General features: G+C 32.5%; 1 protein-coding gene across 1 annotated transcript; it reads left to right on the top strand.

Moving 5' to 3' along the window:
• The first annotated feature begins 11,089 nt into the window (after nucleotides 1-11,089).
• Nucleotides 11,090-12,149, top strand: LOC149176151 (uncharacterized). The gene has a single exon (XM_089423038.1). It carries the CDS (start codon nucleotides 11,220-11,222, stop codon nucleotides 11,925-11,927), a length of 708 nt encoding a protein of 235 aa, XP_089279164.1. The 5' UTR covers nucleotides 11,090-11,219; the 3' UTR covers nucleotides 11,928-12,149.
• Nucleotides 12,150-14,355: the final 2,206 nt, after the last annotated feature.

Genomic DNA, 14,355 nt, shown 5'->3' with positions numbered 1-14,355 from the left:
TCATCACAGGGCGAATTTCATGAACCAAGTGTCAGTTTGGAAGCTTCCTGGGCAATTGACACCTTGCAGAATGACTGTGCCACTTGGCCAATCTCGCCCAGCGCAGGTAGCCTTCATTGCTTTTGACTTTCAGCGCAGGTACAAGGAAGAGCAGTTGACATTCAGCACAGTTGCTCAGTGGAGCAGCTGACATGATCCAAAATTAGCCTGTTTTGAAGTGTTTTCAGGTGGAGAACTGATTGGAAGTGTTGTTGTTTGATGACCTTGTTCTTTTAGGGGTAAGAACAACATGTTTAGGGACTGAGGACCCCTGTAATTATTGACATTTCATGCTCCATGCTGCAAGGCACAAAAATGTCTATAACACAAGTGTTGTAAATTCTATAACGACTAACTGTATAAGATACGACTAGCTATTTAGTGCAGAAGTTGTTAATCTGAATTAACTTTTTATTATTATTAAAAAACACATATAAAATAATTCCTTAGTAATTTATGAGGAGGTATATGTGTATGTTCAGAAATAACAAACTGGAATGTGGAATGCAAAGAATTGAAGTAAGAACATATATTCTCAAGAAGAAATGACAAACATTTTGTGCACATGAACAAAATAATAATATTAGTGTGAACAAAAAATGTGGTTTCTTCACAGAAGAACAGTCTCCAAAATGTAATTAGGAGTCTCAGTTGATCTTACATAAGTCTTTAATTTTTTTTAATAATTATAGAACATTAAAAAGAAAGTCATGGCGGCTTTCTGTTGTCGTTAACAAGCCAAAAATTAAGAATCCTTTGCTTCGAACATGAGATTACATAAGTATCACACCTGGAGTGTCAAAGCCAACTAGGAAGCGTCCTCGCATGAGGAAATCCTTTGGCTTTTGCTCAGCGTTGTGGAAACTCTTACATGGAAAGGTAATGGTTAATCCTGGGAAATCGAGGGAACAATCAAGTATACTCCATAGTATACACAAAAATAAAGTAATGCTTACCTGAGACAAGTGCGAGAGGTTTGAAGAATCTTTCTGAAAGGCAAAATCAGAGAAATCACATACCTAGCCTTGATAGGGGAAACAGAACGGAAGTGCATGCTCAAGAGGAACATCGCCAAGAGATCGAGGGAGATCAAATGGAGCCCGACGAAGGGTCCGAGAATGCTTCAGGCATAAAGGGGGCTAAGAGACAAAAAATAGAATTGCAGAGAATTTAAGAAAATTAAACCACCTATGTTTGATGGGGAAATGGAGAAGGTTGCAGAAGCCTGGTTGATAAACATGAACAAAGTATAGGTGGATATGTCATATGTATGTGATCAGATAAATTAATATTTTCTTAAATACCAATAACTTGTTACAATATCAAAAATTCTGACTTGGAATATGTCACCTGCGAGTGATTATTAAGTGAGTATTTCTTATTTACTAGTCTTCTATTACAATATTGGAAGTAAAGGGTTCGATATAAGTGAGTATTTCTTAATTACTAGTATTCTGTTATAATAATGAAAGTACAGGGCTTGATATAAGTTACTGAAATTCATACAGGATACAACGTTGTTACAAAACCGTGCTAATGTTAACAAACAATCAACGTTCTATAATGCTACAAGGAAAATGTGCAACAACAGAACTTATATATGTGAACTTAATTTGTGAACAGGGAAGAGATGGGGTGTCAGGGCAACCCCAATGTGTTATTAAAATTATTAAAAATCATTTAAGTTCATTGTAGAAGATAGGGGTAAATGTAAACCCCTGTGACAGTCAAACCCTAAGGGAGTCGTCAGGAGAAAGGGTTTGCCTTGAAGTTCTGGGCATAAAAATGGAAACTGCGATGCAAGCTGATAATTAGAACTAAAACAGGAACACGAACTATAAAATTCTAGAAATTGTTAAAGTTAAATATTAAACAGGAAACTGTGCCTGGAAGGTGTCTTAGCAGAGGACATAAATAACAACAATCGAGAGCGAGCTCATAAAATTATACAACCTTGTGCGGGACAAAACCAATAACAAAATCAAGCTGCCTTAATTTGAACAGAATATTAAATAAAAGATTTAGTACATGTTTATTGTTGCAATACCGTAAAAATAATCTATTCATGTCATTAACAAATATTAAACCATTAAGTACAGAACTTTGTTTAAAGGCAAACCAAGCAAATATTCAAGCATGCACCCAGCATCCGAACTAGTAAAACCCTGAACAAGTTCTAGCTGAGGAGGGTTTAGAGCCATAAACCCTCAGACAATGCCGACAACCCACAACAAATAGTAAGTATACTAGTAAAAGAGGCTCAAAACCATTAGGGTGTGCCAAAATATCACCAAGAGCCTTAGAGGGATGAAAAATACATTAAATTGTATAAAACACTAAGAGTAAACTGTAACAAACTCTAAGAGTTGCTCATATGCCAACCCGAGAATGACGAATGTCATTTTCAAATGATTTCCTATAGCCGACAACCCCGATGATTGCGTTGGAGCCCTGTCGCTTTTCCTGCATACAACAACCAACCTGTGAAAGGTTAGCTTGATATTTACAAGCCATAATAAAAAAACGAAATAAAGGAAATAAAAGCTAGAGAGGGGTAAATGTAAACCCTTGTGACAATCAAACCCTAAGGGAGTCATCAAGAGAAGGGATCCACCCTGAAGTTTTGGGCGTAAAAATTGAAACTGTGACCCAAGCCGATAATTAGAACTAAAACAAGAACATGAACTGTAAAATTCTGGAAACTGTTAAAGTTAAATACTAAACAGAAACTGTGCCTGGAAGGTGTCTCAATAGAGGACATAAATCACAACAATAAAGAGCAAGCTCGTAAAATTATACAACCTTGTGAGAGCCAAAACCAATAACAAAATCAAGTTGCCTTAATTAGAGTAGAATAATAAATAAAATATTTAGTACATATTTATTGTTGCAATATGGTAAAACTAATCTATTCATATCATTAACAAATATTAAACCATCAAGCATAGAAATTTTCTTAAATTCAAACCAAGCAAATATTCATACATGCACCCGATGTCCGAACCAGTAAAACCCTCAACAGATTCTAGCTAAGGAGGGTTTGGAGTCATAAACCCTTAGAAAATGTCAACAACCCACAACAAACAGTAATTATACTAGTAAAAGTGGGTCAAACCCCAGAGGGTTTCCCAAAACATCATCGAGAGCCTCAGAGGACTGAAAAATACATTAAACTATTCAAACACTAAGAGTAAACTGTAACAAACTCTAAGAGTTTCTCATACACCAACTTGGGAATGGAGGAATCTCGTTTTCAAATGAATTCTTGGAGCTAACAACCTTGGTGATTGTGTTGGAGCCCTGCTGCTCCTCCTGCAATCAACGACCAACCTGCGAAGGGTTAGCTTGATATTTACAAGTCATAATCAACAAACAAATTAAAGGAAATAAAAGCTAGATAGATATTCTGAAGAAACCTTACCTAAGTTGGTTGGACCATGCGAAAGGTTCTGTACACAGCATATTTAATGGCATAGCAACTGTGCCAGCAGGAACCATGTGCGTAAAGTGGACTGAAGGTTGTATAATGTGAGGGAGGTAGGGTTTCTATGGCTCTGCCGCTGGAGAGAAGCCACTGTTGAGTGAATGTTGCAGAGCCAAGTTTTCCAGTGGAGATGAGTGAAAATGAACTATGTTCTTAGCGTTCCCATAGGTGGTTACCCTAACCACCTTGCAAAAGATCTAAGTCGTTGGATGAAGGTCGTATGAGGGCCTCGAAGGATGGTTGTCGTGTGGTGTTTGGGATTGGCGCGCATCTGGAGATGTGCCTCGAAGTTTCGAGGACCACCCAACCTCAGTTAGCAGAACCTTGCAACCATTAGTACCATGACATAAATGTTTAGCTTCGATTAAATAACCATACGCCAAAACATGGTAAGTGCCTAAGTATTGGTTATGGTTTGAAACATGGTAAGTGCATAAGTAATAGTCATGGTTTTCTCAATAATGCACATATATGTAAACCCTAGCTACCATACAGTCTAACGACACAAGTATAATGGTTGATGTACCTTCTTGTGGTATCGAAAAATGTACGACAACTATTAGCCTCAGTAAGTAAAGTTTTTTGTTATCTCAAGTAGATAATATATATATATATATATATATATTTTTAACATGTGTGTGACAAGCACATTAATTCTATTTATATTAATATTTAAAAACACTCCTACGAAGGATACAATTCACATTCTTTTCATTATGAATTATTTAAAATCAAATATTAAAATAAAAAATAAAATTATAATTAATTATAAAATAAAAAATAATGTTTAATAATTATAATTAATATTAAAAGTTAATATTTTTGAGTAATCTTATACATTTCCATTTTATTAATAAAATCAAATATTAAAAAAATTATAATTAAGATTTTTGAGTAATATTTTTCATTAAGTATAAAATAAATAATAATTTTTAGTTTAATAATTATAATTCTTATTTATTGCCATTTTATTTCTTATACAATAATATTTTTCATTAATTATAAAATAAATAATAATTTTTAGTTTAATAATTATAATTCTTATTTATTGCCATTTTATTTCTTATACAATCTCAATTAGTAAAAGACTATTACTTTTAAATCATTATTTTAAAAATTATATTAAAATAATAAATTTAATTGTAAACATTTACATTTATCAAAAACTTTATACGGTTTAAACTTTAATATAAATAATTCTTTTAAATATTGAAATAATGAACTTTCGTTTTTATGTATTATATTAAAATAATGTACTTTTGTAATAACAAGTAGTTATCATTTTTAAAAAATAGTCTTTGTTAAAAGGTAAAGTTACAAAGATTTTATGTTTATCTCAAGCTTATGATAGCTTCAATATAGTTACAAAGTTTTTATGTTTATATTAAAGTTATCATAACTTCATAAATTACAAAATTTCGTTTTCAGAAACATAAATTTATCTTTAATTTCCATTTTAATATTATATTGTCATCTAAATTATGTTTTCACTATGGGGATGTGTCCTTAATATTGAAATATTGAACTTTTGTATTATTAGATTATTAACACTGAAATAATTAACTTTTGTATTATATTGATTATTAATATTTAAATAATGAGCTTTTGTTTTTTGTATTATATTGAAATAATAAACTTTTCTATTAATAAGTAGTTATCATTAAAAAAATAGGTCACCTTAAAATGCATAGTTACATATGTTTTCACTATGGGGGATGTGTCCTTCTTAATATTGAAAATATTGAAATAGTGGACTTTTGTATGAACTTTTGTATTATTAGATTAGTAATATTGAAATAATGAACTTTTATACTATATTGATTATTAATATTGAAATAATGAACTTTTCTATTAATAAGTAGTTATCATTAAAAAAGAAGGCCACCTTCACAGGTATAGTTACAAAATTTTTGAGTTTATGTCAGGCTTATGATAACTTCATAAATTGCAAATTTTGGCTTTCAAAGATATGAATTTATCTTAATCTCCGTTTTAATATTATATTAAAAAGGTTTTGTATCATGTGCTCATCTAAATCATTTTCTGACTATGGGGTATGTGCCCTTGTTAATATTGAAATATTGAACATTTGTATTACTCGATTATTAATATTCAAATAATGAACTTTTGTATTATATTGATCATCAATATTGAAATAATGAACTTTTGTTTTTTGTATTATATTGAATAATGAACTTTTGTATTAATGAGTAGTTATCATTAAAAAAAACAAGGCATCTTAAAAGGTATAGTTACAAAGTTTTCATGTTTATGTCAAGCTTATGATAACTTCAATATAGTTACAAAGTTTTTATGTTTATGTCAAACTTATGATAACTTCATAAATTGTAAACTTTGGCTTTCACAAATATGAATTTATCGTTAATCTCCATTTTAATATTATATTGAAAAAATTTCGTGTCATGTGCTCATCTAAATCATTTTTTGACTATAGGGGATTTGTCCTTGTTAATAGTGAAATATTGATCATTTGTATTATTAGATTATTAATATTGAAATAATGAACTCTTGTATTATATTGATTATTAATATTGAAATAATGAACTTTTGTTTTTTGTATTATAATGAAATAATGAACTTTTGTATTATTATTTTTATTTATTTTTTTATATATCATAATAATTGAATTAACAATGAGGGTAATTATCATAAAATTACCTTGCCAGTCTTTGAGGAAATGTTTAAAAAAATGGTTCTTGGGCCGTGTTTATAAATTTCAATAATTTGGGATTTTTAAGTTGCACTATTTTGTTGAGTTTAATATTCAAGTATATAGAAATCAAGTAAAGATGAAAATGGATTGTTTTCCTAATCCATTTTCAGATTAAAATAATTAATGAATGTTGTTGCTATTGTTACTTAACGTTTAAATTTCAATAATTTTGGATTTTTAAGTTGCACTATTTTGTTGAGTCTAATATTGAAGTATATAGAAAGCAAGTAAAGATGAAAATGGATTGTTTTCCTAATCCATTTTCAGATAAAAATAATTAATGAATGTTGTTGCTATTGTTATTTAACGTTTTTCTTCTTCTTTTTTTTGCAGTACAAAATGCAACTTTTCCTTTGTTGCAAGCAAAAGTTGTTGCTTTTGGTATGGGTATTGCTATTTGGAAATTTCTCCCCTTTGAAATTATTGAGCTTCTCTTTCATTGGATTCCTTTGTCAGTGTTGATGAAATTTAAGTTGGTTTGTAGACAATGGTGTCTTGTTTTGGAAAACCCGCTTTTTCTTGTGGTTTCTGATCGATGTCGTGAGAAAGAGTTATGATTTATTTCTTTCTCCACTCATTTTCCCAATGATTACTTCCTAGCATCATACCTTAACAATGGTGGTCGCTTGTCGACTATGGTGTTTCCTTTTCTTCATTCTGCATACAAAATTGAATATATAGTGTGATCAATGATTCTCTTCAGCATGCTTGGAAGTTATTTGCATACAAAAAACTATTTCATTGTCAACCCTTTTACGAAGACGCTTAGAAATGTTGGGCTTCTTAGTGTTGGGGAGAGAGGATTCTTCTCTTTATTTCGAAAATGCATTCTAGGAAATTATGAATGGGTGTTTTTCAAACATGTTTGTGAAAACATGGACTCACATTTTCTCATTTTCAATAGTGTTGACAATGTTTGGAAGAGAACGAACCTTCCATATGGTGGTGTAACTCCACCAAAGGAGGCTATCTTCTTTGAATAAAAGTTTTATTGGGTATATCTAAACACAGATTATGAAGATTACCCTACTTATGGTTACATTATCTACTAGTTGGAATTGAACATAAATAATTGGGGTTATTCATTTGTTCCTATTGTTGACATACAATGTATGCCATAAGGGTTATACAAGAATCAACTTGTTTTTGTTGTTAATAATGGTGGCACATCTATTTAGTCACTTGAAAAGATAGAGAATTTTGAATTTGGTCGACTGTCGAAAGAGCAAAGTTTGGAATATTTTGAAGATCACTGGGGACACAGATGGTCGTTGTTGAATTTGTCTCTTTGGTTATAAATACTAAATGTGAAGGTTACGTACCTTTGCGCATAGTTGGACAAAGTCCTTATTCTCAGTTGGTCTGGAGTGTAGTTAAAGTTGTATGATTTACTGAGTGGAATATAACAACAATTCTTGATAGATTTTCTATTAATTTGTTTTTTTAGAATGTACTCATTTTAATTGTATGTTTTTTGTCAATGATTCACAGATATGGAGAACATTGATTGTAATTATTACATCAGAGCAATTAATTCAATTACAAAAACTATTAGTTTTGTTACTTTTATTTGTGCAAGGTTTGATAGAAGACATGACTTCCATCCTCATTTTGTCGATGAGCATATATGTGTTTTGAGTGGAATGAAATCAGATGTTCAAACTTTATATCATTTGCATCAAAGAGAATCAGGGAGGAAGACGATTATTCTTCAGTAATTTTATTTGTATTGTTTTTGTTTTTAAATTTTTGAAGATCATTTTTGTGTAATTATATTAAACTTTCATCTATTTATATTGTTTTTGTTTTTAAATTTTCGAAGACCATTTTTGTGTAATTATATTAAAATCTCATTTCTTTAATTTATATGTTTCATCTTTTATTATATTAATTTTATTTATATTGTTTTATCTTCTATTATATTAATGGTATTTTGAATAATAATATTAATATAAATACTGAATATTATTTTAGATTTTTAATTAGTGACATTATTTTATATTTTTAATTAGCAACATTATTTTAGCAACTTTTCACATTCGTTAATGTTATGTTTTTGTATTTATGTTTCGGTTGTTAATTTTTATTGTTGATATTTCATTGTTAACTTGATTGTTTATTTTATCATATTTTTATATCATAAATAATGTTATATATTTAGGTTATTAATTTTTATTAATATGTTTTATTTAATTTCATGCTTTGTTTTATTAAGTTGTGTTCAATTAATTTTTTTAATATTTGTTTATATGTGCTATTATTAATTTCTAAATCTATTTTAACTTCTTATTATTAATAATATAATATTAATATTATTAATAATGTTAATATTAATATTAATATAAAATATTATATCATATGATTATGGGTGTTTATCAACCACCTTTATATTAATATAAATTTGGTTGTGCTAGTTTATATTATATTACATTTTTTTATTGAGAAAATATGTATTTTTATTTTAAAATAGACATGTGTTAATTTCAGGTTGAATATGGAAAGAATTACACAACTTTCTCATATTAAATTGTCGAATGTAACTCTCCACACAATCAACTACCTTCAAATATTATTTCAATTCTTGTTTGATCAATGACCTTAAAATCATAATAAAAATATTAAAAAAATGTAAATGATTCTCTTTTATGAAAATATCATCCATCATTTTTGTGTTACATTGAATCTAAATATGTTGTACAATTTGTATCTCAAAACATGAGTTTTTTTTATGATGGATTTCAATTTTGGTTTTTGGTGATTTAAATATTATATTTTAGCCACAAAAATACAAAATGCAACATTGTTCAAAAAACTAATCCATGTGATTATTGCTAGTCTTTTCCCATTTGTCATCACATATTGCACATGAGTTTTCAGGGGTCATTCAAGTCTTGTGGTTCCACCATCCCAACCTAAGTATTGTTGAAATAATCAAATAGCAGTGACTTGGATTAAGCACTAAATGTTTAGATAAATTCATATTCAATCATCCTAATCTAAAATATGAATATAATCTCTTAAATATTCAAAGTAATTTATAGTGGGTTTAATCGTAAAAGTTTGCAAAACTTATTCTGAATGAATACCTTTTAAGTTTAATATAATTATCATTACAAGAATTACGAGGAAGAAAAATCTCCTATAGAGACAATTATCTCTCTCATAAACTCTTTGTGAACCTTATTACAAATTGAAAATAGTTACGCTTAAATATCCTAAAACTAAACTATATTTTACTCATGTCTAAAAACCAATTATAAAATGTCACTCAACCTTTTTTTTAACTACTCTAGATTTTTCATAGATAAAAAGTATAGTAGTTATTCATAATTCAAGATTTTTCATAGTTGAAAAGTATAAGAGTTATTCATAATACAATATATATAGTTTGTTATATTTTTTTTATAACTCAATTGTCAAACAAGTAGTAAGGGCAACCATCACTAGCTCTTATCCAAGAACACTAGCTAACTCATCATTATTATCTAAAAAAGAATGCACCACATTATATTACCTATTAATGGTCCTTAAGAGGGTAGACTTTCACTCTTACCATATATTTATGGATCTTAAAGCATTCACTTGTAACAGAAAATTTTTAAAACATACTCCAAACCCAGTAAAGAGTTGTCTTTAGTGGGACTTTTTGGATTTTCCGGTGCCGGAATTCTGCGAAAAAAATTGAGGTGAAATGTTGATTTGTATTATTTACACTGGTTTTTTTGACTATATATATGGATTCAGCGCCCTCAAAATCCCCTAGGGCACTTAGATTGTGCAAAGGTTACCTATCAAACTTGTAATTTCAATAAATTCCTCCCTATTTTTACAAAAATTAAACAAAAAAACCACGGAAAAACTTTTCAAAAAATAACACTAAAAACAACTAAAATCCAATAATATAATTTATTATATCTACAAACTAAAAACATTTACATATATTAATAATAAATTTTTAACATTTTAATATTCATTTAAAATATATATTTATATATAATTGCAATTTCCAACTTGCCATTTCCAAAATATGGCTAACACATTTTGGCCATCTTATATCCCGTCGCTAATGTTCCCCGTTGCGGAAACCAGTGCAACATAGATATTAATGGTCAAAATATATCCATCTTATATCCCGTCCCTAATGTTCCCCATTGCCGAAACCAGTGCAACATAGATATTAATGTTCAATATGACTCTGCAGTGACATAATCAAATATACAAAAATGGTATGGCATTGTCTTACAAATTTGTTTAAATAATAGGTTTTTTTGCTGAATGTAATTAAAAAAATTAAAAAATCAAAGTGTTTGAATCATTTTTCGATGGTGGAAATAAATTTCACATTATCAAAATTTTTGTGGTTCCAAAATTTTTAAATTTGAAAATTGTAATTAATTTTTTTTAATTTGTCACTAATTTTATCATAATCTTACCAAAATTTCTATTATTTTTCAAACTAATGTGTAATATCTTTAAAACACCCTAAATTTCTATTATTTTTCAAACTAATGTGTAATATCTTTAAAACACCCTAAATTATATTGTCTGAACATGACTAGGGTCCCATTATGTGCTTTTATGGATAAAGTTGACAAAGTGGCCCCACCATCCAAAAACCACATGTACCTTGTACAAGCGATACATCTCATTTGCTCCCATTATCTACCAAAAGAGACGCATATATTCACACGTTTATCATTGCAAATTCCTCACGCGTATATTTACTCTGTGACGTGCATAAATTCGTTTTATCATTTTCAACTCTCCACATGGTCTCTGTGCCTATAAATTCTGCCACACCCTTCAGGCATTCGCATACTCATATGCACAAGTGTTCAATTTTTTCACTTGCAGTGGAAATAGAAGCCTGCAGGTACCTCTAGGCGACCGGGGTTCAAATCCCGCACGATCACACTCTCTCCTTTTAGCATTCCGAGTTCGAATCCCCTGAAACTTCTCGAAATGGTTACGCCCTCGCAAAAACAGAATATCAATGTCAATGGCAAGCCGGAAAGCCGCTCACTGATGTCGCGGCAATTCAAGGGAATCCGACTAAGAAAATGGGGAAAATGGGTGTCCGAAATTCGAATGCCCAATTGCAGGGCCAAAATTTGGCTGGGCTCCTACGAATCCCCAGAGAAAGCTGCCCGCGCCTATGACTTTGCAGCGTATTGTCTGAGAGGATCCAAGGCGAGGTTCAATTTTCCCGACTCACCGCCGGAAATTCCATGCGCCTCTTCTCTATCGCCGTCGCAAATCCAAGCCGCTGCGGCCCGGTTCGCCGCAGAAGAATTCCGGATGCCGTCAGCTGACGACACGGCGTCATCGTCCTGCGGTTCTGTAGCGGAATCCGACTTGCTGCCGGAAATTCCATGCGCCTCTTCTCTATCGCCGCCGCCAATCCAAGCCGCCGCGCCAAGGTTCGCCGCAGAAGAATTCCGGTTGCCGTCAGATGAGGACACGGCATCATCGTCCTGCGGTTCGGTAGCGGAATCCAATGACAGCCAACAGATTTCGGCGGAGCAGGGTTCGGCATTTTGGGATTCACTATTCCTGGAAGATCTGGATAATGGCGAGTCTCTAAATTTAGAGGATTTTCCTCCCATAGATTTGGCAATGGACGATTTGGGTTTTCTTCTTCAGCCGTCCGAAGACTGGAGGATTTTCTAAACAAAAATCTAAGTTTGGCATGGCTGCCTGAAATTTTGGCATGAAACTTTGATTAATGTGGATTCTCATTTGCTGAAGTTTGGATGAAATTTCTAAGGGATTGCAACAATGGAAAACTGAAATTGTTGCCCCCTTCGACAAATTATAGTCAGCCGCAGGCGCTTGAAATGGCGGCAAATGCGGCTTTCTTATTAATTGTCTATAAATTACATTTAAATTTGATGATTCGTTTACAGGTTAAAGCTGCAGTGCAATTTTTGTGCTAAAAAAGAAAAATCTGAATCTATTAAAATTGCAATCCATTTCCATCACTCTAATATTCGGTATTTCATCACCCACAAACTCGATCGGTAGTGATTTGGACTACCTTTTGAACAAGAAATCTTTGGAGCTCAGGCCCCTCACCATTCATAAGCCAGGAATCCGAAGATCTCCCCAAATAAGCCCCAATTCTGCAAGTAACATCACGGTCAGGAGGAAAAATAATAGAGGCAGTAGACACTTCAGGGGGCGGGGTGAAGGCGCTGGTAGAGGTATCAGTAATCTATCCCTTATCGATATCCCCATCATTGATATGACTGAGGAAAGGCCCCTTAGAGCAAGCATGGCCGGAAAGCCTTCTCAATGAATTTCATCATATCAGTGAACATCAGAGGTCTGGGGGCAGACCAAAAATTTGCGGCCTTAAAGGATTTTTTCCTGTCTGCAAGCCCCAAAATCATTTTAATTCAAGAGACCATGCATGCTTCTTCTGTAACAGTTTCTTATTTCAGGAAGATGTTCCCCCTCTGGCACATTTCCGCTTTGGAAGCAAACGGCCTATCTGGCGGTTTGGCGGTGTTATGGGATCCTAGTTGGATCAAAGCAAAAACATATAGCTGTCTCGCGGGCATCCTCATCTCGGCACAAATGAGAGGGCATAAATGTCCTATAAATATTCTGAATATATATGCACCCTACAAGAACAGGCTATCTTTCTGGGAAACTCTTTTTGCTTCAGAAATATTTGATGTTGAATTTTTATTGATTGCAGGTGACCTTAATATCACCTTAAATATGGACGAAATCTGGGGCATAAACAAGAAAAAGGACTCCATCGCTGACAGAATTAAGAATGAGCTTCTTAGCAGGAACTTTGTTGACATCCCCCCTCTCAAACTGCTCCCGACGTGGGAAAATGGAAGGGCCGAGAAAGCTTATATTGCCAAGAGAATTGACAGATTTATACTTCATGCCAGTCTAATTGACAATTTAGGCATGCCTTTTTCATCAATCGAGAACGTCTTTATTTCTGATCATAGACCGATTATGCTTGGATGGAGGGGAAAGGGGTTTAGAAAAGGTTACTCTTTTAAATTCAATAGGACATGTTTAGAAGACCCGGAGTTTAATGATATCATTTCAAAATCTTGGTCTGAGATGTCGTCTCCCGAAGTTTTTCCACTTCTAATGACTTTCAGGGACAAAATGGAGGCCATCCGAAAGGTGGTAAAGGAGTGGCAGTACAAAAAGAGACAAGCCAACAGAAAGGAGCTCCGGGAGATTCAAATGGAATTGGATAGCATTGCGGATTCCATGGCTACAAACATGCTACCGTTTAATATAAGATGCCGGATAAAGGAGCTCCAAAAGGAAAAATCGAAAATTTTAGAACAGGAAGAATCTTTCTGGAGGTTAAAGAGCAGAGCGATCTGGTTGAAGGAAGGGGATAGGAATTCAAAATTCTTTCATAATTTCGCCAGCTCCAGACGCGAAAAAAATTCTATATGGAAAATCAGTGATGGGAGAGGAGGGTTTCTATATTCCCAACAGGACATTTCAAATGAGGCGATGAAATATTTTGAGAACCAGTACAAAAGGTCTGAAGAATGCAAATTTCAGGATATTTTGTGGGGCATTGAAGTGTTTCCTCGGATGTTTGATGATGATCTAAATGACCAAATCTTCCAGCCGGTATCCGAGGAGGAGCTGCTGAGAACAATGAAATCTTTTAAAAGGGACAAGTGTCCGGGTCCTGACGGTTGGACGATAGAATTTTTCATTCACTTTTTTGATCTCATAAAATCAGACCTGTTGAGGATGGTGGAAGGATCCAGGATGTCAGGCAGCATCAATCAAAGAACTTCTTCCACTAACATAGCTCTCATTCCTAAAAAAGGAGATGTAGAATCCTTCAAGGACTATAGACCGATCTCACTTTGTAATATCTCTTTCAAAATTATATCGAAGATCATAGCTGAAAGAATAAAAGGAACCTTTTCAAAATACCTATCAAAGGATCAGCACGCCTTTCTAAAGGGAAGAAATATACTAGATGCAGTCGCAAGTACACAGGAAGGCCTGTTTGCTATACACTCCAAAAAAAGTGATGCGGTTATTCTCAAAATCGATCTCTGCAAGGCATACGATTGCCTTGATTGGGGCTTCA

The sequence above is a fragment of the Pinus tabuliformis genome, chromosome 4_1 (assembly GCF_031772625.1).
Source record: "Pinus tabuliformis cultivar Carrire ecotype Pingquan chromosome 4_1, CPIR1, whole genome shotgun sequence".
Lineage (NCBI taxonomy): Eukaryota > Viridiplantae > Streptophyta > Pinopsida > Pinales > Pinaceae > Pinus > Pinus tabuliformis.
Note: the sequence above shows the minus strand (reverse complement) of the source record. Positions and strands in the feature narration are given on the sequence as shown.

Coding starts and splice junctions, on each gene's coding strand:
- LOC149176151 (XM_089423038.1), top strand. CDS start 11,220: ATGGTTACGCCCTCGCAAAAACAGAATATCAATGTCAATGGCAAGCCG.